Below are 24,656 nucleotides of genomic sequence, written 5' to 3'. Positions count from 1 at the left end.
GGAGAAAGCATTATGGCCAGCAATTGAGAGGTTCAGAAATACCTTGTTACTTGTTACGGGCACAGAGTTTTTATGGTTTGGGCCCGGCTTGTGAGGGGTGTGGTGGTTACCGGATGATCCGTAGGGGAGTCGGCTAGATTTTGATTTCAGTCTGCCCACTGCACGATAAATATCAAGGACATTTGTTGAGTTACATAGGAGCCTTGAATTTTAGTTTAACAGGAGAGTTGTAATGCCTGTATTATTTTGTTTTCTTTTTTCCTCCCTCTTTTCTGTCTAGAAAACGTTTTATTTTATTTTATTATAATATTATTTTATTATGTATCATTTTTATCACCTCACCAGCTCTCTGCGAATGATAGGCCATATAGCTGGAGGAACAGGATATGACTTTTATAACTTCTACTACCTGACCGCCAAAAAGGCACTTTGCACTGACTTATTCTCTCATTCCTAATCTATATACAGCAGATGAGCGTACCCTGCAGTAATCACAGCTAATATGGCTGCCAACCTCATAATGTGGACTGCCTGCTCTCCCCACGGAGATAATGGGGTGGCACCTCTAGATCATGCCCTGGCTGACTCTCGTGGCATTGGAGTTAGAGCAACCTGAACTGTGAACACTACCCACCACTGGAACTGCATACTGAAATCTAGTGAGGTAGCATAGTAATTGGTTGGTAGCCAGACTGCAAACACATTGCAATATACTGTCACAGTTTTGGGTTGTTTTGTTTCTTTTTCTTTTTGGCCCTGCTGGTGTGATATTTGTATGTTTTACCTTGTGCTAGACTTCATAAAGAAACTCTGCTTGACTCTGCACAATTTGGCAGGGAACAATATTTATTCTGATGACATTAAGGCATTAACTGCTCACCTATCTACCTTATTAGTATCTATATCCATGACTTAAGCCGATTTTATAATCACTGGTTTATACTTAAACCCTGATAGACTGATACACTGATACTCTGGTTACACAATAAGAAGAGTACCTCTCAGATCTCATACTTCTCATTTATCAGATAGTGTCCAGTCAAATATTTCACCTTGTCTTGTCGCTTGCATTTTATTGCTTATTCAAATGTTAGAGGATAAACTACTGTGTTTCAATTAGGAAAACTGTATAATACCCTGTGTATCACGCTAATGTTTCTACATATCAATTCAACATATGGGGTCTGTTGATATTAATCTAGCTCCATACGGCTGATATAACCCTATTTCAATAATTGGCGGAGCCTTGCTTGGGGGCGAATCTATTACGCCACACAATATGCGTACCAACCTCATATATCCTGTTGCATATTGTTCCCCTTATATATTAGCCCTGTACCACTTTATAATGAAGGAACTAACTGTCAGTATCGTATGACATTAGGTTTATAACTCTTACATATAAGTACTTTGGCATTGGGCTTTAATCTGGATAGCTAGAACTTTGATGTCTAATATAGGGGGTTGCTTCTCGGTTTAGATTGCTCAAGATATCATATTAAGCTTCCCCTATATGGTACTGCAAATATTCTTTCTAATGGTAGACTTTTCTTGTTTTATAATATGAGGATTATATCTATAATAATCTATATATCCCTCTGGCCACTCATAAAAGCCTCAAAAGCAGGTTCTACCAAATAGAGACCATACAGCTGAATAAGCCTGACTCATATTTCATAGTGGCCAAAGAAAGGCGTAAGAGCTATAACTGTTAGGGTTTTTAGTTATGTTTGTTTGGTTGTCCGTTTTGTTGTTGTTTTGTTTGTTTTGTTAGTTTAATTATAAAATCCCAATGATGTGGTCACATAGGAAGTGTAAGATGATTGACATATCCCTAATTGTGGCACTACAACACAAATCCTATGTTAACTTTATATACTCAAATTATATTGTAATACAGTGAGGTCACAATACTTATCTACTCTTGCACAGCGAGAGTACACTTTATCATAGGAGTATATACTAATATATCATCTATTTGAATTGTCTGGAACTTTGGTATTAGAACACACATTTTATGTTAACTTTATATACTTAAACTACATTGTAACACTGTGTTGCTGCAGAACTTTTCTCTTCTTGCCATGTGTGGCATAATGACATGTGCACCTTTTTCTGTGTACCCATTGTTGGTTATAAATAAAATATTTTTTTTAAAAAAGCAGTAAATCTTACGAAATGTTTACAGTGTGTATAATAGACTAACAGAGCATTGCACCCACTTGCAAATGGATGATTAACCCCTTAGTTTCAAAACCGGATAAAAACCCCCGATATAAACGTTTTTTAACAGTCACAACAAATTGCCACAGCTCTGCTGTGGCCCTACCTGCCCATATAACGACTTTGAAAGGCACAAAAACCCTTTAGAGAGGTCCTAAGTGTTCAGGGGACTCCTTCAGGGAAACTGGATGTCTCAAGCTGCAAAATCTAATGCGCATTTAGGCGCGAAAATAGGCCCCTCCCAACCTGTATTCACAGTGAGAGTGCCTAACAAAACTATCCCTAGGCAAAATCTAGCCAGCCATGTGGAAAAAACTGGGCCCCAATAAAGTTTTATGACCAATATGTATAAAAAAACGTTCCAGCAAACGTTTTATGTTTCAGTAATGTGAGAAAGTAATAAGAATATTACCTTTTACAGCAAGCATGATACTAGTCGTTATTAAATCACTGTAATCAGGCTTACCTTAAATAAATCCGGTATTAACAGCATTTTCTAGCATATTCATTTCTCTAGAAAAATTGAAACTGCGCATACCTCATAGCAGGAGACCCTGCATGCCATTCCCCCAGCTGAAGTTACCTCTCTCTTCAGTTATGTGTGAGAACAGCAATGGATCTTAGTTACAACCTGCTAAGATCATCAAAGACCACAGGCAGACTCTTCTTCTACTTTCTGCCTGAGGCTAAAATAGTACAACTCCGGTACCATTTGAAAATAACAAACTTTTGATTGAAGATAAACTAAATAAAAACACCACATCTCTAGCTACTTCCTATCTTGTCGAGAGCTGCAAGAGAATGACTGGGAGTGGCAGTTAGAGGAGGAGCTATATAGACAGCTCTACTGTGGGTGATCCTCTTGCAGCTTCCTGTTGGGAAGGAGAATATCCCACAAGTAATGGATGATCCGTGGACTGGATACACCTTACAAGAGAAATGGAAAATCCTGCATTCTTAGCCGCAACTTGGCGATTTGAAAAGCGGCATCCGTAACAAAAGAATTGGCCAGCTTAAGGGCCTTAATTCTATTCATTATTTCTTCCAAAGGACTCTAAGTCTTAAGAGACTCTTCAAAGGCGTCAAACCCAAAGGCAGCCGCAGTTGTAACTGGTACAATGCAGGCCGTCGGTTGTAATAGAAACCCTTGATCAACAAATAGCTTCTTTAGAAGAACCTCCAACTTCTTATTCATGGGGTCTTTGAAAGCACAACTATCCTCAATGGGGATAGTCGTACGCTTAGCCAGGGTAGAAATAACTCCCTCCACCTTAGGATTCGTTTGCCAAGAATCCCTAACGGAGTCAGCTATAGGATACATTTTCTTAAAGTTAGGAGAGGGTGAGAACGGGATACCCGGTCTCTCCCATTCCCGCGTAACAATTTCTGAAATTCTCTTAGGAATCGGAAAAACATCCGAATAAGAAGGAACCTCTAAGTATTTGTCCAACTTACACAATTTCTCTGGCGGTACCGCACTAGAATCACAATCGTCCAGAGTCGCTAAAACCTCCCAAAGCAACAGGCGGAGATGTTCAAGCTTAAATCTGAAGGACATGACGTCCGAGTCTGTCTGAGGTAACGCACTTCCTGAGTCAGAAAGTTCCCCCTCAGAGAGAAGCTCCCTAACCCCCAAATCAGATCCCTGGGAGGGCATATCGGAGATAGCCATCAAAGCATCAGAAGTCGCATGGATCGCATGGGTTTCTGTCCTGCATCGTTTGCCCTGTAACACAGGCAATCTAAACAAAACTTATGTAAGCGTGGATGACATAACTGCAGCCGGGGATACCCGGTCTCTCCCATTCCCGTGTAACAATTTCCGAAATTCTCTTAGTAATCGGAAAAACATCCGAATAAGAAGGAACCTCTAAGTATTTGTCCATCTTACACAATTTCTCTGGCGGTACTGCAATAGAATCACAATCGTCCAGAGTCACTAAAACCTCCCAAAGCAACAGGCAGATATGTTCAAGCTTAAATCTGAAGGACATGACATCCAAGTCTGTCTGAGGTAACGCACTTCCTGAGTCAGAAAGTTCCCCCTCAGACAGAAGCTCCCTAACCCCCAAATCAGATCCCTGGGAGGGCATATCGGAGATAGCCATCAAAGCATCAGAAGTCGCACGAACCGCATGGGTTTCTGTCCTGCATCGTTTGCCCTGTAACACAGGCAATTTAGACAAAACTTCTGTAAGCGTGGATGACATAACTGCAGCCAAATCTTGCAAAGTGAAAGAAGTAGACGCCGTTGAAGAACATGGCATTATTTGTGCGGGCGTTAAAGGCTGTGATACTTGGGGAGAAAACTGCGACATACTACCTGCCTCCGTGACCACTGCTATCCTCCAACAGCGAGACTAGGACCGCTTGCAGATAATAATGACAAGCGGGCCAAGGAGCTTCACTAAAAAACTGCCTTCTGTTAGTGTCAGAGCTCGATTGCTGCGTAACTGCGCTATATGAGCGCGCAAAGACAAGACCCGCCCATCGTGGGAATAACAACTTCAAAACCGGGAAGTTAGGAAATGGCGATCTAACGCCACGTACAGCAAAAGAAATGACAGTGAAACACTCTATTAAATGTCCCCAGCTTCAGCCAAACATACTAATAAAGAAAAGCTATGCCCATACATGTACTCGCAGTTGAACAGTACAACAGCCTCCCAGCGCTTCCGATCATTGCAAATGATACCGGACTGTCAGTGAAAGTTTAACCGTGTGTGGGATGTCATCTGCTTCTCCTAATAATGACATTCCGCCCACTAGAATAGCAAGCCCTCTTCTTAGAGCCTATAATCACTGATCCTGTCTGTTCTGGATCAAAATATAAAATGATAGCACAGTCATTTTCTGAGAATAAGCTATACAGCCCCAGAAATAAAAAAGACTGCACCTACATCCATGCTGAGGAACAGCATGCAACTCCTCACAGTGTCAAGAGATCCACTTCTTCTCCTGAGGTCCTGTGAAGAAAGAAAGGTCTTAGGAAAAATTCACTAAGTCCAGGTCCAGGCACCATATATGGGAGGCATAGTGAGACTAAAATCCCACAAGTTCCCCTAACTGGTTCTTCCAGAAGCTGCCCGGCAGTAAAATAGTACACTTTGGCACCATTTAAAAATAAAAAAACTCTTGATTGAAGAATCTAAACTAACACCTCACTTTACCTTACTCCTATCACTAACACAGGCAAAGAGAATGACTGGGGGGGAGGGAAGGGAGGGGCTATATATGCAGCTCTGCTGTGGAGCTCTTTGCCTCCTCCTGCTGACCAGGAGGCAATATCCCATAAGTAAGGATGAAATCTGTGGACTCGTCATATCTTGTAAAAGAAAAACTATTAGTGTAGTTGGAAAAGGTACCTTATTTACAAACTGATGTAGGTTTGTTAACCGATTGAAGCTCCGTTTGTTAGTGCCTTGACACCTTACTCTGAACTACGGCATGATCAGAGGGGAGTATCAGTTAATGATAGGAAGTGCATGATTGGGTATACACCTTAGGAGGATGTGAAACAAAAAATGAGAGTTAATGCGCGATTGGGTATGTCTTTGAGAAATGCCCACATCCTGTGGGGGGTGTGAGCTCGTCATCAGGACCTTGTGTAGTGTATCACTGAGTGCGTGATATTAGAGAATAGGTTATTGGTTATACTCCGTAAAGGGGTGTGTTTCCGAAATAATAATTGCAAAAAAAGTGTCAATGAATATGTGATATTGAAGAATGTAATTGTGTAGTGAGTGCGTGATGTTAAATAGTGCGCAATTGGTTATACTCCGTAGAAGAGTGTGTTACAAAAATTAATAGTAATAAATGCACCATTGGATATATGCTTAGGGGACAATCACAACCTGTAAAAGTATGTGAGCACGTCAACATGACGTTGTGAACTATAAATATGGTTGTGTGAATAGTATGTGTGCTTAAAAATAATATTGTTATTATTACCATAAATATAACATATAAGTGTGAAAGACGTTAAGTGAAGGTAAGAGACATAAATGAATATAATTATAAACTGATATGTAATTGATATAGTCATTATGTGATGATTTGACTACCTAATCTTAAGGGGGGGTGGGGAAATAATAATGTAACTAGATGCATGACCCAGTATAAACTACTCACTGATATTTAGGGGGGAAAGAAAAACATAACTAGATGTGTGAGCTAGTGTACACAGCTCGCTGATAATGAAATGTGCTACCTTTAAAATATAATGATGTGCGAAAAATGAAGGCTATAATATATAATAGTGTGTAATTGTTACAATCATTGTCCTATATATACATATATATCTTATACCTTACTGTGCTACCTTTTAGAGTGATAATCTACCATACTGGATAAATTGTGTCACGACACATATGTGACTATAGTTAAGGTATAAGATATATATGTATATATAGGACAATGATTGTAACAAATACACACTATTATATATTATAGCCTTCCTTTTTGGCACATTACTATATTTTAAAGGTAACACATTTCATTATCAGCAAGATGTGTACACTAGGTCACACATCTAGTCATATCATCTAGTCATGCATCTAGTTACATTATTATGTATCCCCCCTTAAGATTAGGTAGTCAAATCATCACATAATGACTATATTGATTACATATCAGTTTATAATTATATCAATTTATGTCTTTTACCTGCACTTAACGTCTTTCACACCCATATGTTATATTTATGGTAATATTCACAATATTATTTTTAAGCACACATACTATTCACACAATCATAGTTATAGTTCACAACGTCATGTTGACGTGCTCACATACTTTTACAGGTTGTGATTGTCCCCTAAGCATATATCCAATGGTGCATTTATTACTATTAATTTTTGTAGCACTCTCTTCTACGGAGTATAACCAATTGCGCACTATTTAACATCACACACTCACTACACAATTACATTCTTCAATATCACGTATTCATTGACACTTTTTTGCAATTATTATTTCGGAAACACACCCCTTTACGGAGTTTAACCAATAGCGTATTCTCTAATATCACGCACTCAGTGATACACTACACAAGGTCTTGATGACGAGCTCACCCCTCCCACAGGACGTGGACATTTCTCAAAGACATAGCCAATCGCGCATTAACTCTCATTTTTTGTTTCAAATCCTCCTAAGGTGTATACCCAATCACGCACTTCCTATCATTAACTGACACACCCCTATGATCATGTCATAGTTCAGAGTAAGGTGTTATTGCACTAACAAACAGAGCTACAATCGGTAAACAAACCTATATCAGTTTGTAAATAAGGTACCTTTTCCAACTACGCTAATAGTCTTTTATGAAACATTAACAACCCCAACATATAGTGTATCATAGAATGATTGAACACAAAAAACTGCACTTAAATTGTGAAAAATAAAAATAAAAAAACATAATATATAAATGTATCAGTTGAAAACATATTGTCCCTAGATCTTGGTTAGCTTTAAGGTTTGCACATATTTATATTATCATAACATAATTATCAAGGATTTGACTCATTCAAAGAGGGTGGAATAGTACAATCTTGTAAAAATGTGCACAAACATCAATCCCTATGGAGCCAACCATTTGTTTATTGTATACTTTATTTGTGGAGCAACGTTAGTATGTTCTTTTATTTTATCTATATTTAATTTTTAATGGTTTACTATGAGGCAACAATGTAATGATGATCTTTTGGGTGTTTGGTATCAAGTATAATAATAGTTTGTTTTCTATGTAAAATGTTATATCCAATATATGCAGGATTTTGATGCTTCAGTCAATTGTTAATGAAGCATAATTGCTGAAACATGTGGTGGGAGGGGTTATCAGGCTTACCTACAGTTTTAAAAGCCAGAGCTTCCATTAGTTGGAAGATGCCTGAGGAAACAGCCAGTTGGGCTGAGAAACATGTTGCAATCTGTTACATTTGTTTTTATGTCTTTGGGTGAAGTCCTTACACCCTTTTGTTTTTATCAACCATTTTAATAAATATGTTGTATTATATGGAAGCCTGAGCCTGTCTTACCAACCACACCACTTGGATATCCTGGATCCCAACATCCTATTGAAGGATCAGTGTAGCTGGGTCACTGTGATTCCCCAGCTTGTGTCAATTAGCACATTGGTGTTGCACTAGGAGGCACCCTCTCTCTTTGTGATCCTTTTCACAGATTCCTACCTTAGGAACTGTCTGCCATGACTCCTTAATAGAATCCGCTATAGGAAACATCTTCTTAAAAATAGGAGATGGAGAAAAGGGAATACCAGGTCTTTCCCATTCTTGAGCAATAATCTCCACAACATGGTCAGGAACCGGAAAAACCTCGACCATGGAGGGAACATCAAAGTATTTGTTCAATTTACTAGACTTTTTAGGATTGACTATGATAGTTGTGTCTGAGTAGTCCAAGGTAGCCAAAACCTCCTTAAGTAATAAGCAAAGGTGTTCTGGCTTAAATCTGAAGTATACCACTTCAGCATCAGAAGAAGGAATTACACTGTCTGAGTCTGAGATTTCCCCCTCAGATGCTACCGACATGTCTTCTTCCTCAGGCTAATGGGTAGGGACACTCTAGATAGCCAGAACTTGATCAGAAACCTTACTAACTGTTTCCTTAAATTTCCTTTTACGCCTTCCCTGCAACATGGGGAAAGCTGACAAGGCCTCAGAAACCGCAAGGGATACCTGGGAAGCAATGTCTTGTAGAGAAAATCCTACACGATTGCAAGAGGAAACACAGGGCACTGTATGTGGAGACTGAAAAATTTAGGACGCTTGAGGAGAAAGCTGTGGCATATCTGCAACAGGAGACATCTGAACAGCATTTGCCTGGGATAATGGTGGCTGATGGTCAAATATTTTATCTTTATAACTTAAAGCTCTCTCAATGTATGAGGAACAAAAAGGAACTGGGGGTTCCACCTGAGCATCAAAACATAACTGACAAGCAGCAACTCCGCCTAAGATAATGGTTTGAAAAGCCTCTTGATCCATCATATGTAATAAATAAGGATAAAGTGTAAAAATTCGTTATTTTAAAATAAAAAATACTGTGTCTTTAAATTGAAATGTGTGTTAGCGCAACAAACCAAATAGACCTCAGTCTACCTATACACCTCAGTATCTTTACTGAGGTGCCTACATGTCCTGCAGCTCCCAGAGTGACTTCCCTCACAGAAAAAACAAACCCATTTCCAAATACAGAGCAGTTACAGAGCCCTAACTGCCGAAAAAAAGTTTTACAACAGTAATCTCCATGACCAAATGTTAAAGTATAAAAACTACTATAACACACTGAGCCACCATAAATCACCTCACAGTTTCAATGCCCAAACTGCATAAAAGAAACCCCAAATGTGAAGGTTTAATAAAGTCCCATATTAAATAACACAGCTATTAGCTGTAACAAGTGCCAGCAACCTCCTTGCAAAATAAAATAAAATTACCTGAAAGTGCTGCCCGGCAGCAGGACAGCTCACTTGGTTTGAGAGGGTGCAGCACCTCACATGGACCTGTGAAGAGAGAAAAACTGAGTAAACTTACTGAGGTTTTCTAGTTAGGGCAGCAGATTCTTAAGAAAATGCAGTCAGGATTGTACCTCACAAGTTCTCAAGTGCTCAAAAGCTATCACTGCCCTACTGAAGAGACTGATGTGGACGAAGTTAGACCCCAGAAAGTAACAGAGTAAGCTTACTCTGCTAAAAAAAAAAAAAAATATATTGATTGAAGAAAACTTCTCATCAGACACCTAAACTGTACCTCCTCCTTGCACTACAGACAAAGAGAATGACTGGGGGATTGTGGGTAGGGGAGTGATATTTAACATCTTTGCTGTGGTGCTCTTTGCCTCCTCCTGCTGGCCAGGAGTGATAATGACTCACCGTGTCATTATAAAGAAAACTGGATTTAAAAAAAAAAAAGAAAACTATCTATGGCACAATTTCAAGTAAACATATACAATCTAATGATATTAGATCAATGTGCTGTAGATCAGTCAAAAGATAAAGAAATATATATTTTTTCAATGAATGGGGTGATATGATTAAAACGTACTCGGTAGAAGTACAGAAGAATCTAATATACCCATTTAGAACTTCAGGATATGTAATGGATGCTATTGTTAGGGAAGAATTTCCGCTAGTATATTAAATGTTTTCTCCAAGAAGGAGATCTTTTTTTTTCTTGTGGTAAAATGGAAAATTGAGGTTTATTTCATGATGTAACTCAAGAGATATGTACTAATATATTGTATGTTTTATACTGTATAATGTCAAACAGAGCATTGTACTTAGTACAAAGTTTTTGTTTTTGTAGTACTGATTGTCTACTTGAATTTTTGCTTTTCAATTTTGTATTTGATATGACATATTAATAAACCTCTTTTTAAAAAAAAAAAAAAATTATTGTAACTCTATACTCATATTTAATACCATCATGGTGCTACCATTTATTTTTCCAGTCTCATATCTTTTGATGGGTTTAATGTTATCCTAAATGTCCTACCAGTCATTCCAATTCCAATCCATATTAAATGAGTCCACCAGACTGATACACCTTATAAATAAAGAATACTCTTTTGCTCCTCTCCAGAGTTAAAGTGAAGGTAAACTTTGATGAATGAAAGTCTGTTTTTTAAAAATACTATTAAAACAGGGGCACTTTCATTCATCAAAGTTTACAAATCAGCCGTTTTGATTAAAAATGTACCTTTGTTTTTTTCACAGCCAGAGCAGCTTCCCCCTCCTGGAAATTCTCTCTTCACACGTCAGCAATGACTAATCTGGCTTCCTCCAATCACAGCATGGCATCAGGCAATAACCACCCTGGGGGGAAAGCCATGATTGGAGGAAGCCGGATTAGTCATTGCTGACGTGTGAAGAGAGGATTTCCATGAGGGGAAAGCTGCTGTAGCTGTGAAAAGAAACAAAGGTAATTTTTTAATCAAAAACTGCTGATTTGTAAACTTTGATGAATGAAAGTGCCCCTGTTTTTAATAGTATTTTTAAAAAATGGACTTTCATTCACCAAAGTTTACCTTCACTTTAAATTCAACATCTGAATTATTTCCCATAACACTGTGTCTTCTATATGCCTTATCTCTCCTCATCACATACACATCCTAATTGTCATACAATCATCCTGTCCCTCCTGAGAGTAGATCATATATCCTAAGATCAGAAATCAATTTATAAAGAAATACTTATGCTTTGTCAATCACAACTTCAAGAGTATGCTTTCTTTAGAACATGGACCACATATGTAGTATCATTGTGAAAAGTATACTTATAATGTGTAATTCACTTCCAGAATTAAAAACATTGATGCATTATAAATAATAATAACTCATATTCCAATATAGTATATTGTTTTTTATGTTGATGGCACTTAGTAATCAAGAACATTGGCTTGGGTTTTCTTCATTCTTCAAGACATATTGATATTAAGGTTATTTTATACATTAAAGACTTTTGGAATATGTTTCTGAGTAAAAGTATATTTCCATAAAGCAGATAAATGTTCTTATTAAAAGTAGCAGCAATCAAGCCGCATTTACAAGTCTTTTTATATTTGTAAATGATTCCATCATATAAAATCCTTAGTTTGAAATGTTGGACAAAAATGTTATTGTCACACCAAATAAAACAGAAATCAGTTAGGAAAAAGATTTTATGCTACAAACATAATTAAAATAGGAGGTCAAACAGGAAATTACAGTCTTTATTCACTGCAAAATAGAGCTTTTTAGAATTCTAGAATTTCAAGGTAGCTTTAGCTGGAGAAAATGTCAATCTTTTCCATAATACTCCTGATTCATTTAAGTTGCATTACTTACTTACTTTTTATAGGGAAACATTACAACCCCAATTCCGAAAAAGTTGGTACCATATGGAAAATGCAAAAAAATCTAACAAAAAGAGTAATTTGAAAATTCAGTTCACCCTGTACTATATTGAAAACACAATCGGCTAGATTACGAGTTGTGCGTTAGGGTTACAAAGCAGCGTTAAGAGGTCCTAACACTGCTTTTCTCCTAACGCTGGTATTACGAGTCTTTAAATGACAGGCTCACTGCTCACTTTTTTGGTCAGACGCGTAAATATCGCAAACCCAGTTATGTCAATTGCGTATCCTATATTATCTATGGGACTTGCATAATGCCGGTATTACGAGTCTAACCAAAAGTGAGCAGTACAGCCTCTCCTGTCAAGACTGATACCGCATTTAAAAGTCAGTAGTTAAGAGTTTTATGGGCTAACGCCGTAACATAAAACTCTTAACTAAAGTGAAAAAGGTACACTAACACCCATAAACTACCTATTAACCCCTAAACCGAGACCCCCACCCACATCACAAACACTAAATAAAAAATGTTTAACCCCTAATCTGTCGAACCGGACATCGCTGCCACTATAAAAAAATATATTAACCCCTAAACTGCTGCCCTCCCACATCACAAACACTAGTTTAATTTTATTAACCCCTAATCTGCCATCCCTAACATTGCCGACACCTACCTACATTTATTAATCCCTAATCTGCCGCCCCCAACGTCGCCGCAACTATATTAAAGTTATTAACCACTAATTCTAAGTCTAACCCTAACCCTAACACCCCCTAACTTAAATATAATTAATAGAAATCTAAATAAAATAACTACAATTCACTAAATTATTCCTATTTAAAACTAAATACTTACCTATAAAATAAACCCTAAGATAGCTACAATATAGTTAATAGTTAAATTGTAGCTAGCTTAGGGTTTATTTTTATTTTACAGGAAACTTTGTATTTATTTTAACTAGGTGCAATAGTTATTAACTATTTAATAGCTACCTAGTTAAAATAAATTCAAATTTACCTGTAAAATAAATCCTAACCTAAGTTACAATTACACCTAACACTACACTATAATTAAATAAATTCCCTAAACTAAATACAATTAATTACAATTTAAAAAAAATATTATCTAAAGTACGGGGAAAAAAAACACACTGAATTACAGAAAATAATAAAATAATTAAAAAAATTTTAAACTAATTACACATAATCTAATCCCCCTAATAAAATAAAAAGCCCCCCAAAATAATAAAAAGCCCTACCCTATACTAAATTACAAATAGCCCTTAAAAGGGCCTTTTGCGGGGCATTGCCCCAAAGTAATCAGCTCTTTTACCTGTAAAAAAAAAGTACAATACCCCCCCAACATTAAAACCCACCACCCACACACCCAACTCTACTCTAAAACCCACCCAATACCCCCTTAATAAAACCGAACACTAACCCCTTGAAGATCACCCTACCTTGAGAAGTCTTCACCTAGCCGGGCCGAAGTGCTAGCGGTTGATTGGCCGAAAATCTGCAACGAGCGGCATTGCACAAGGAGTTCACTAGAACTGTTTGTGCAATGTTAAATGCCGACAGTGTTTGCTGTCGGCATTCAGCGATGTCTGGCGGACATGATCATTTGGCCCCTACAACTTTTCATGCAAAAATCATGGAAGGAAGTTTATATATCATTTTTTTGAAGGAAAATGTTTTTTTAAGTTTTAGATACAACAGTGAACATCAATAATGTGACTGACCACCTGGTACCCCCCGACTGGGTACCTCCACCAAAATATGCCTTCTGCCTGACAAACCCCTCCAACAAACAGAAAGCTGACACCAGTCCTTTACCCCAAACAAGAGACAGGACTTAGGTTGACATAAAATTAAAAGAATAACTTTTTTTATTAGAACTAGAAACACATACTTTAGATTCCCTCTAGAAGGACAGTCTCCTCCTCTGAATAATAGCATAAATAAGATGTACAACCAGTAGAAACTTGACACTTCAAGCTTTGAACATTATTCCAATTATCAGCTAGGCACATAGAAAAGTCTTATCAGTAGGATTAGTAGTTACAGGAATCCCCCACTTGCCTCCCTTGTCTATGTGCTGGGAAACATGTACACAGTAAGTCCTGATTAGCCTGGGCATGCCCACCAAGATGTCCTGAAACAGTTCCACAGCCCTAGCTACATAAAGTAAATTATACTGGTAATTTCTAAGTGTCCCACCGCAGATCCAGCCTGGATCCGGGTTATAAAGTGGCACAGCCATGTTGGAAATAACACTTTAAAGTCTATAATATAAAGGTTGTGGTGGCCAGGCCATGATGGCAAAAGTAACCACGGAAATAGAAAAGGTGCGTCTGCCAGGACTGTCCAGCACAATGTTTCCGTAGATGAACCACTGTTCTGGGTACTGCCGTGCCGCATCTTCCGGCTTTCTCCTGTGCCCTGACCGGGCAAATAGGGCAAAATCCATGGTCGCTTCCAGGGGCCATAATCAGTAGGCAGGAGGCTAGGCCATTGCCCCCTCCAGAGGCCTCAGTGACCGTAGGCTCTGTAACAAATAATTATCACTGAAAGAATCATAAGGGAGCCAACTGAAAAATAATGATGATTAAATTCCATTATATAGCAGTTCAAGTGAATTTTGGTTTTATTTTTAAACCTATTTCAATTTATTTTTAATTTGATATCAACAACTAGTATGCTTAGTGACCGCAATCATCACCAGGGTACTTGTAAGAGGCGCCAAGGAGCAGATAAGTGTGACACGAAAAAAAAAAAACGATTACTATAGCAGTATGTTAAAGATAACTAGGTAATTCGATGAAGCATCAATATAGCAACAATATTACGCAAGGATATAAAACTCCAATAATATACCAAGATATAAGGCAAAACGAAAAACAATAAGGACAAAAGCAGGGAAATGAAGGGATATACAGACTGTATAGTCCAGTGAATATAATCTTGTAAAAATTCCTGCTATATGCAATTCCAGGAGGTTTTAGGAGGTTTCAAGTGCAGTACATCTAGGATTGGTAGGCCGCTCCTCTCGAGTGTCGTGCCACAACACAGATAAGAAATCTAGGAAGAACAGAATAGAGGGCACCACATAGTGCAGATCATAAACAACTTGGAATAGGTAGCGATAGGAACTAAAGAATCCTACTCACACAATGTAAAGCACTGAAGTGCAATACCAGCAGTCCGGAACCACACGTTGTCCGGTAGACCAGAGGAAGAAGTCACCAATGGGGATCCTCGTCTCACCAGGGAGAGTCCAAAGATGCCCAGAGTGGGATGGTGGAAGAACCTGTATAGCAATGATCAGCCAGCAGGTCCAAAGGCTCTGTGCAAAGTGTCCAGAAGGTCCGAAGGATATTTTGCAGGAACAAAAATAGTAGTTGAGCAGCAAATGGAGAGTTAAAAAAGTTTAAAAAATTATTATAATAAATAAAACAGCAACACGTTTTCCCAGTGTTACACACTGTTTCATCAGGCTATCTGATCTAGCCTGATGAAACAGTGTGTAACACTGAGAAACGCGTTGCTGTTGTTTTTATTTTTATAATACATTTTTAAACTTTTTTAACTCTCCATTTACTGCTCAACTACAATTTTTGTTCTTGCAAAATATCCTTCGGACCTTCTGGACACTTTGCACAGAGCCTTTGGACCTGTTGGCTGATCATTGCTATACAGGTTCTTCCACCATCCTACTCTGGGCATCTTTGGACTCTCCCTGGTGAGACGAGGATCCCCATTGGTGACTTCTTCCTCTGGTCTACCGGACGACATGTGGTTCCGGACTGCTGGTATTGCACTTCAGTGCTTTACATTGTGTGAGTAGGATTCTTTAGTTCCTATCGCTACCTATTCCAAGTTGTTTATGATCTGCACTATGTGGCGCCCTCTATTCTGTTCTTCCTAGATTATTTTTAATTTGTATTAATTTGAAAACACTGTATTTCTCAGTCATCAATATATATTTTTTTCCTAACTAGTAAAATACATAAATATGTATGCTTTAAGGGCTCCAAGTATTAAAAGGCGAGCAGACAAGCTCCTCAACTTGAAAGTTGTCTGCTCGCCTTTGCAGCATACGGGAAGCGAATCCTGTTTGTCCGCTGCTCGTATGTATCATTACATGTTCAAGTGAGCGTGTAAAGCTCGCCCCTTCTATCACACGACCGATCACGAGAGAAGGGCCTGTCAAAAACACTGATCAAACAAGTTTGGGGTGATGTATATTTGCCACCTTAGAAGTGGCAAAGAGTGTGAGAAGCAGTGGTCTAATGACCGTTGCTTCTTACATTGGGGGAAGCAGGCTTGCATGTGCAAACCTGCCCTACAAGGGCTGTGGAACAGCTTACGCTGCTTTATACATGGAGCCCTAAGTGTATCATCAATTATTACACCATGACCTTCATGTCATTTTTATTATATGTTCATAAACAGCCAGAAAATGCTGAAGAAAAAGAAACTATTCAACTGGAAATTAAGGTGAATTAATGTAAGTGGACTTATTTATCACTCTCAGACGAGCTGCTGTTTGTGCGATGCTACCCCTGCCAGACGCTAGTTAGCTGCTACTTAACAAGCATTTCTGATGCTGCAACTGCATCTTAAAAGGGACAGTAAACACCTTGAGATTTGTATATAAAATGTTAATTTATGAGTAATTAAACAACTTTACAATATACTTTCATTATCTATTTTGCCCCTTTTCACGTAATTTAGCTCTGAAAATTTAGCAATTTCTAATTCCTAGAACTTCACCTGCACCCTGCTGACTTCTTAAGGCTATAACCCGTTATATATCTGTCACTTATTGGCTTTATTAGATTACAACTTCAAAACACTCTATATTAACATTATAGCCGGGCTAGCCTTGTTGTCTGTGAACTAATGCCCAGATTGGTTCCCCCAAATAAGGCAAACGGTGGGTGGAAATTGGCTTTTGATAAGTAACTGTAGTAAAAAGAATATTAATTAAAACTAATATGTTATTCTATAGCAATACTACAGAAATGTATTTTGATTATAAAGTATTTACTGTCCATTTAATACATGTGGCCCAAAATGGCCAAAAGCATCTGGACATGGGGTTATGGTAAGGGCTCAAGTTCCTCCACAGCAAACTCGACAGACCATGTATACATGGTTCTTGCTATGTACACAGGGACACAGTCATGCTGGAACAGAAAGGAGTTTTTTCCCCAAAACTGTTGCTGCACAGAGAGCGAGAGAAAGAGAGAAAGAGAGAAAGACTTTGAAAATAATTTATTTTACAATATCTTACACAATACATAAAAACTATATATTTTTTTTTTTACAAATGCATAATCAAATTATCTTTTTCAATATCACAAATTACATTTTCTATGCTCCACTTAGATTTAAATGATTCTAAATCATGAATCATCTTATAAAATTGATAATCTATCTGTACTCTAGATGCTAGTAATAAACTAAACACATGTAATACATTAGTCATACCAACACCAGTTATCTTACATTTTCTACTTTTAAGAATAGCCAACTTTGCCTGTCCTAACAAAAAGTTAGCTAAAACAATATAATGCCTTTTAACAAAATTGTATTGAATTCCAAAGATAAAAGTAGTACCTGAAAAGTCAAAATGCAATTTTAAAAATAGATCACTCAACAAATTAAAAAGACCACCTATCCTAGAATAGAAAAGAAACATATGATAAATAGTTTCCATCACTGATGTACAAAAAGAGGCAATATTCAGTATTTTCAGGATTAATATGATTTAAAAAATAATTACTAGCTATTATGCCATGGATTATTCGCCACTGTAGATCTCCTGAACGTTTTAGAATTGGGGTTTTATATAAAGTCCTCCAAGCAGGTCTAACACTTGCTGAAACATCAAGTTGTTCCCTCCACTTTGTATCAGTAAATGCTTTGAGCTAGTGAAAATGACAAATCTTTACACACATGATATACATTAATTCCTTATTTATAATATTACAACTTAAATTATACAAAGATTTAAAACAAATAAGTTTTTCAGAAAAACATAAATTATGCTTACCTGATAATTTAATTTCCATCGAGGGGAGGAGAGTCCATGGCTTCATTCATTACTGTCAGGAATTATGAACCTGGCCACCAGGAGGAGGCAAGGACACCCCAGCTAAAGGCTTAAAGGATTCCAAAACTTTGAATTTTGTCATATATGTAAATTATCAAAATCAAATCTACATAACTTAACAATCATAACTTACCCACTTGGACTTGAAAACGAGCGTTATTAGCGTAATTAAATCATATAGTTTATTTGGCAATAAACGTCATAGAAGCTAAACCCCCTTTAACGGTGCCTGCAATGCAAATTTGTGTATCCAATCACAAAGCGTGTTTGTGCATATCATTAAGGCATAGTTGTGTCACCCTGCACATGGGCAATAGAATCCTGTGTTTCGCGCATGCGCAGATTGCCGCTTTAAATTCACATAACCAGAATCGGTCTGCTTGTTCAGAGTACAGTGACATATATGATGATGTGTTGGATCGCTCACGCATACACAGTAGGGGGAAAATCGGCCATATTAATAACTCAGGTTATCGTGAATGATTCGGTATTCAAACTACATGTTATAACGGTGGGTTTGGAATTCAATACATTTTTTAAAGTGAATATTCAGTGAACGGTAATAATCTGACACGCAAAGCCTATTACAAATATGGATATCAAAGATGCATATATTGAATTCAAAGAAGTGTTTGCAAATGTTTAGTGTCCCTTTAAATACCTCCCGCACTTCCCTCATCCCCAAGTCATTCTGCAGAGGGAACAAGGAACAGTAGGAGAAATATCAGGGTATAACTGGTGCCAGAAGATGAATTAAATTTAGGTTTGCCCATCGGAGATACGGACGAGAGCCGTGGACTCTTCTCCCCTTGATGGGAATTAAATTATCAGGTAAGCATAATTTATGTTTTTCATCTAAAGGGGAGGAGAGTCCACGGCTTCATTCATTACTGTTGGGAACATATACCCAAGCTCTAGAGGACACTGAATGAAACCGGGAGGGAAAAGGCAGACCCTAATCTGAGGGCACCACAGCCTGCAAAACCTTTCTCCCAAAAACAGATCTCACAGAAGCAAAAACGTCAAATTTGGAAAACTTTGTAAAAGTGTGTAAGGAGGACCAGGTAGCCGCCTTACAAACTTGCACCATAGAGGCATTATTCTTGAAGGCCCGAGACGAAGCCACAGCTCTAGTTGAATGAGCCGTGAGCCTCTGAGGAGGCTTATGTCCCGCTGTCTCATAGGCCAAGAAAATCAAGCCCCTTGCGCTTCCCTGAATACACCACAAAAAGAGATGTAGACTGTCTGAAATCCTTCGTAGCCTGAAGATAGAACTTCAGTGCACAAACTACATCTAGATTATGAAGCAACCTCTTCTTAGAAGAAGAAGGGTTAGGACACAAAGAAGGAACCACTATTTCCTGATTAATGTTACGGTTATTTACTACCTTGGGAAGAAACCCCAAACCAGTACAAAGCACAGCCTTACCCACATGAAAAAAAACAGAGGAGGCTCACATTGCAAGTCAGCCAGTTCAGATACGCTGCATGCCGATGCAATGGCCAACAGGAAGAGAACCTTTCAGGACAGAATCTTAATGTCAATGGAATGCATAGGCTCAAATGGAACCTTCTGCAATACCTTAAGGACCAAGTTTAAGCTCCATGGGGGAGCAGACTGTTTAAAGACAGGCCTGATTATAGATAGAGCCTGAACAAAAGATTGGATGTCAGGGAGCTCTGCGAGTCTCCTATGCAATAAGACTGATAATGCCCAAATATGTCCCTTTAAGGAACTGGCGGCAAGCCCCTTCTCCAAACTGTCTTGAAGAAAGGACAAAATCCTGGATACCTTCACCTTATTTTTGAAGTAGTCTCCAGCTGTGGTGAATCAAATGACCCTTATTTTGCATACAGGGACCAGCAAAGCAACATTTCGGGCTAACACTAAGCCCTTTCTCAAGCTGGAGACTACTTTTTTCACCACAGCTGGAGACTACTTTTCTATTTGGATTTATTTGGGCTTGGTAAGCCTTCTCCGTGCTCCTGTGAATAGTGGGTACTGTATTCAATTTGCTTATTTCAAGTATATACCTTCACCTTATGCCAAGGATATCCATGCTCACACCAGGACAAGTAAGTCCTCCACACCTTATGGTTGATGTGATGAGTGACTGGCTTCCTTGCCTGAATTAGAGTATTGATCACACTTTCAGAAAAGCCTCTCTTAGCCAAGACTAGACAATCAATCTCCACGCAGTCAACCTCAGAGAATTGAGATTTTGATGATAAAAGGGCCCTGTTCCAGCAGATCCCTGTGAAAGGGTAACCTCCACGGCAGAGAGGATGACATTCCCACCAATTCCGCAAACCACGTCCTTCGAGACCACGATGGAGCAATCAGAATTGCGGAAGCTGGTCCCTGTGGATTGGCACATGAAAGTAAGTGTCCTTCAAGTCTGTAGTTGTCATGAACTGTCCCTCTTAAACTAGGGTCAGAATAGATCTGATTGTTTCCATTTTGAACGATGGAACACTCAGAAACTTGTTTAAACACTTTAGGTCCAGAATCGGGTGGAACGTGCCCTACCTTCTTTGGAACCACAAAAAGATTTGAATAGTACCCTACCCTAGACCCCTTTCTGCTAGGGGTACTGGTACGATAACACAGAGAGGAGAGATCCCTCAAACACTCTAGAAAGGCCTTTCTATTTTCTGGTCTTGAAGACAGGTTTGACAGGAGAAATCTGACCCTAGGCGGATGGGATCTGAACCCTATCCTGTAACCCTGGGTGACAACCTCCAGAACCCAAGGGTCCTGAATGTCCTGTAACCAGGCATCTGAGAAGATAGATCATCTGCCCCCTACTTGGTCCGGAGACCAGTCGGGGGCTGCCCCTTCATGTTGATTTTGTCTCGGTGGGCTCCTTGCTCTGCTTAGACTTGTTCCAAGAATGAGCCGGCTTCCAAGTTCCCTTGGACTGGTCCGCTTTCACAGTGGGCTGCTGGCACTGGGCCTTGTTTGCACAAAAGGGACGAAAAGTAGATCCTTTAGGCTTAGCCTTCTTATCCTGCAGTAGGAAAGCTCCCTTGCCTCCCGTAACCGTGGATATGATTGAATCCAATCCTGGACCAAACAAAATCTTTCCTTGAAAAGGCAGGGACAACAGCCTCGACTTAGAGGTGATGTCCGCAGACCAAGACTTTAGCCACAGAGCCCTGCAAGCTAAAACGGAAAAACCTGACACCTTAGCGTTCAGGTGAATAATTTACATATTGGCATCACAGATAAAAGAATCGGCGACCTTCAGCACCTTAATCTTCTCCTGTATCTCGTCAATGGAAGTCTCCCCCTCAACCCTTTCACACAGGGATTCACACCAATATGTTGCAGCTCCGGCAACCACAGCTACGGCCGCTGCCGGCTGAAAAACAAACCCTGTGTGTTGAAACATCTTCCTTAACATGTTTTCCAACTTTTTATTCATGGGCTCTTTAAACGATGAACTATCCTCAAGGGGAATAGTTGTCCGCTTCTCGAGCGTGGAGATAGCACCATCCACCTTAGGGACAGTCCCCCACAGCTCAAGCTGAGAGTCCGGAACGGGGAACAGTTTCTTAAAGGAAGAAGGGGAAAAGGAAGAACCTAATCGTTCCCATTCATTCTTAATAATATTAGCTATCTTAACAGGAATCGGGAAGGCCTGAGGCACCACCCTGTCCTCATATACCTTATCAAGCTTAGGAATCGCAGGTTCCTCTAGAAGCTGCGATTCCGGAACCCCCAGAGTAGCAAGCACTTGCTTCAGCAAAAAGCGCAAATTCTCTATCCTCAACCTAAAGTCAAGGGGCCTACTCCGAAGAGTCGGAGTGGGCCTCCTCATCGTATAAAGCCTCTGATATTTCCATAAGCATAGACAACCCCTGGGCCGGGCCGCCATGATACGCCCTACGCTTGCGTTTAGCAGAATGTGGTAAGGCATGGATCACTTTCAATACCGCCGTTTGCAGTTGATCCGCAAAATCTGAAAGCCAACAAATCTATCCCGCAGGAGTAATGGTTGGACCCTGGGGCGCTGCATGTGCAATTGGAGATGAATGCAGGGAATGCTCCTCACGGGACGGGGAACCCTCAGAGGTGGATGGTTCAGAAGTACTAGACATTCGTTTGCATTTAGATGTCATAACTTTACTACGGCATGTGGAACATAGTTGAGCAGGCTGTTCTACAAGAACCTCATCACAATAAACACAGGAATGTTAAAGAGGGAGAGCCCACTAACGCGTCAGAGTCCTCCATAGCTTGTGCTGTTATTACGGACTAGATTAACTTAATAAATAGGCACCTTTATAACCTCCAATGGCCGGCGCACTCACCACCTCCTATGACCCGCACTACAGAAACCGTTTTGTTTCCTGCACCGCTGATCAACAGAGGAAGAGAGATAGCCACACCGGTCACATGGAATGCCTGGCAGGACCGCCCTGGCCTAAGGAGAAAAACACGCCAAAAAAGGGCCGCACAATACTCCCTTAAGTCACCTGAAAGTTCCACACATTGCCAGAGCCTCATCTCGCACATAACGCAGCAATGACACAAACAATATCATGTATAAACCCCCCCTGTTCAATAATCCCCTTTCCAGGAATATTAACCCTTGTGTTATCATTATGTAATAAAAAATGAAACAATCTTACCAGAATTTACACCGTGGAACAGGAACACAGCCCTTCAAGTGTGACAGGTTAGTAGCCTTGGTCCTGACATGGACTTGAGTGTAAAAAGCAGGCAGCAAAACTAGTCAACACTGATTGCTTGTGGAGCTGTTAATATGAGTCGGGATGGTTTCGCAGAAAGACTCTCCCTGCATCTCCGGACTCTAAATTCTGCCCAGGCTCTCACTAAAAGGCTGACAGGACTACTTAAAACTCCAGTCCAAATGCAAAGAGTACTACCCTCCATAAGAGACTGCTCTGATCTTCGGCACTTCTCTGCCGTCCTCCTGTGACGAAAGGCAAAGAATAACTGGGGGATGAGGGAAGTGGGGGAGGTATTTAAGCCTTTGGCTGGAGTGTCTTTGCCTCCTCCTGGTGGCCAGGTTCATAATTCCAAACAGTAATAAATGAAGTTGTGGACTCTCCTCTCCTTTAGATGGAAAATCAATGTTATAATATTATAATGAACAGCAGGAGTATCTTGTAAAGATGGTATTGAAAAAAAAAAAACATCAGCCAAACTGTTTTCAACAAAACTACTTTCTAATGCATATAAAGTGCTTTTAGGAAGCACATACTTTACCATTTCCACCAGCTGAGAAACAAACCTAACTGGATTTGTACTTTCCTTGCCCAATCAGAAGCTGAAACCAATTTAAAACAAGTCTATTAATTGTTTAACTTTAGTAACTCCAGCTTTTACAAAAATGGAAACCAAACTCTTAGAACTAAAATGTTCAATGTTAAAAGATGGATTATAAAACAAAGGCTCCTCCAAAATCCAAGGAAAACTTATAGATTCCTTATTCTGTTAAAATGTAAAAAATTTCCGAAAATTTGCATGCTCTAGAGGTTCCGGTGGAGGAGGAGCAAGGCAAGCTAACCTGAGCTCACTGCTCCAGCCCAACAGCTCCTGGCGGTGAAACTTTCGCGCCCTGCCTCAAGTCTTGAGGCTGCTTCTTTCAGGGCAACTAGTGAAGACCAAGCTGGAACCCTGTCCAGGGGACTGCCATCCCTCTGGCATATGCCAAAACATCGATACCCGAACTCACTTCTTGTGGCCTAAAATACTTTACCTGAGTATACAGGTGCGGTGCTAATAAGTGGTTTCCCTGCCTCAAGTCATCTCACTTCCCCAGACATTTGCCTCTGTCTTCTAGCAAGTGCCTGATTGCCAAACCAAGTATCCCCTATCTCCTTGTTGTCGCTGCCCGCCGCCTCAGAGCGGCTAATTTTAAGCCTAAAGAATAACAGTATCTCTTCAACCCTGTAAGGTGAGTCTCCCAGGACTTTTTTCTTCTGTCAGATTTACCCGGCCGACGAGTGCCCGCCTCATCCCTCCCCCACCGGTGCTGCGTGGGAGGTAGACGGGATTTACTCTGCTTTGGAGCCGGCGGTGTGATTTTGCTTTTCACGCTCCTGCATACTGCTTCTTTCTCTCCCCTCCCACCGGTGCTGCGTGAGGGGAGACGAAGCCTGAGTCTTTTACTGGATTGGGAGGCAGGAGGAAGTTTAGGTGGCCACCTCAGGGAGTGAACTGCTTCACCAGATCCTGGACGTCGGAGAAGAATACGGCGGGCAGACAGACGACACAGGAGGGGGTAAGTCAAGTTGCAGAGCACGGCTCTGTATATAAATTTCTTTATTGGCACATCATTAACTTTCTAAAGGGACACATAGTAAAGAAATACAGAGTTAAAGGACTGGGGTTAACTGGCTTGGAAACTTTCCTGGAAGTGGGCCTCTAAAATCACTTAAAGAACACATTCCCTCGTATCTACTCTGTAGGAGAATTGCTGGCACCT

General features: G+C 39.7%; 1 protein-coding gene across 1 annotated transcript in view; it reads right to left on the bottom strand.

Annotated features, from left to right (window-relative positions):
* MEI4 (meiotic double-stranded break formation protein 4) overlaps positions 1 to 24,656 on the bottom strand; it is a 595,729-nt gene that overhangs the window by 471,714 nt on the left and 99,359 nt on the right. Inside the window, exon 5 of the mRNA XM_053712014.1 lies at positions 24,164 to 24,515. Coding sequence (XP_053567989.1) covers positions 24,164 to 24,515 — 352 coding nt within the window. The remainder of the gene's footprint in view (positions 1 to 24,163; positions 24,516 to 24,656) is intronic.

The sequence above is a fragment of the Bombina bombina genome, chromosome 4 (genome assembly GCF_027579735.1).
Source record: "Bombina bombina isolate aBomBom1 chromosome 4, aBomBom1.pri, whole genome shotgun sequence".
Classification (NCBI taxonomy): Eukaryota; Metazoa; Chordata; class Amphibia; order Anura; family Bombinatoridae; genus Bombina; species Bombina bombina.
This window is presented reverse-complemented; position numbering and strand designations above follow the sequence as displayed.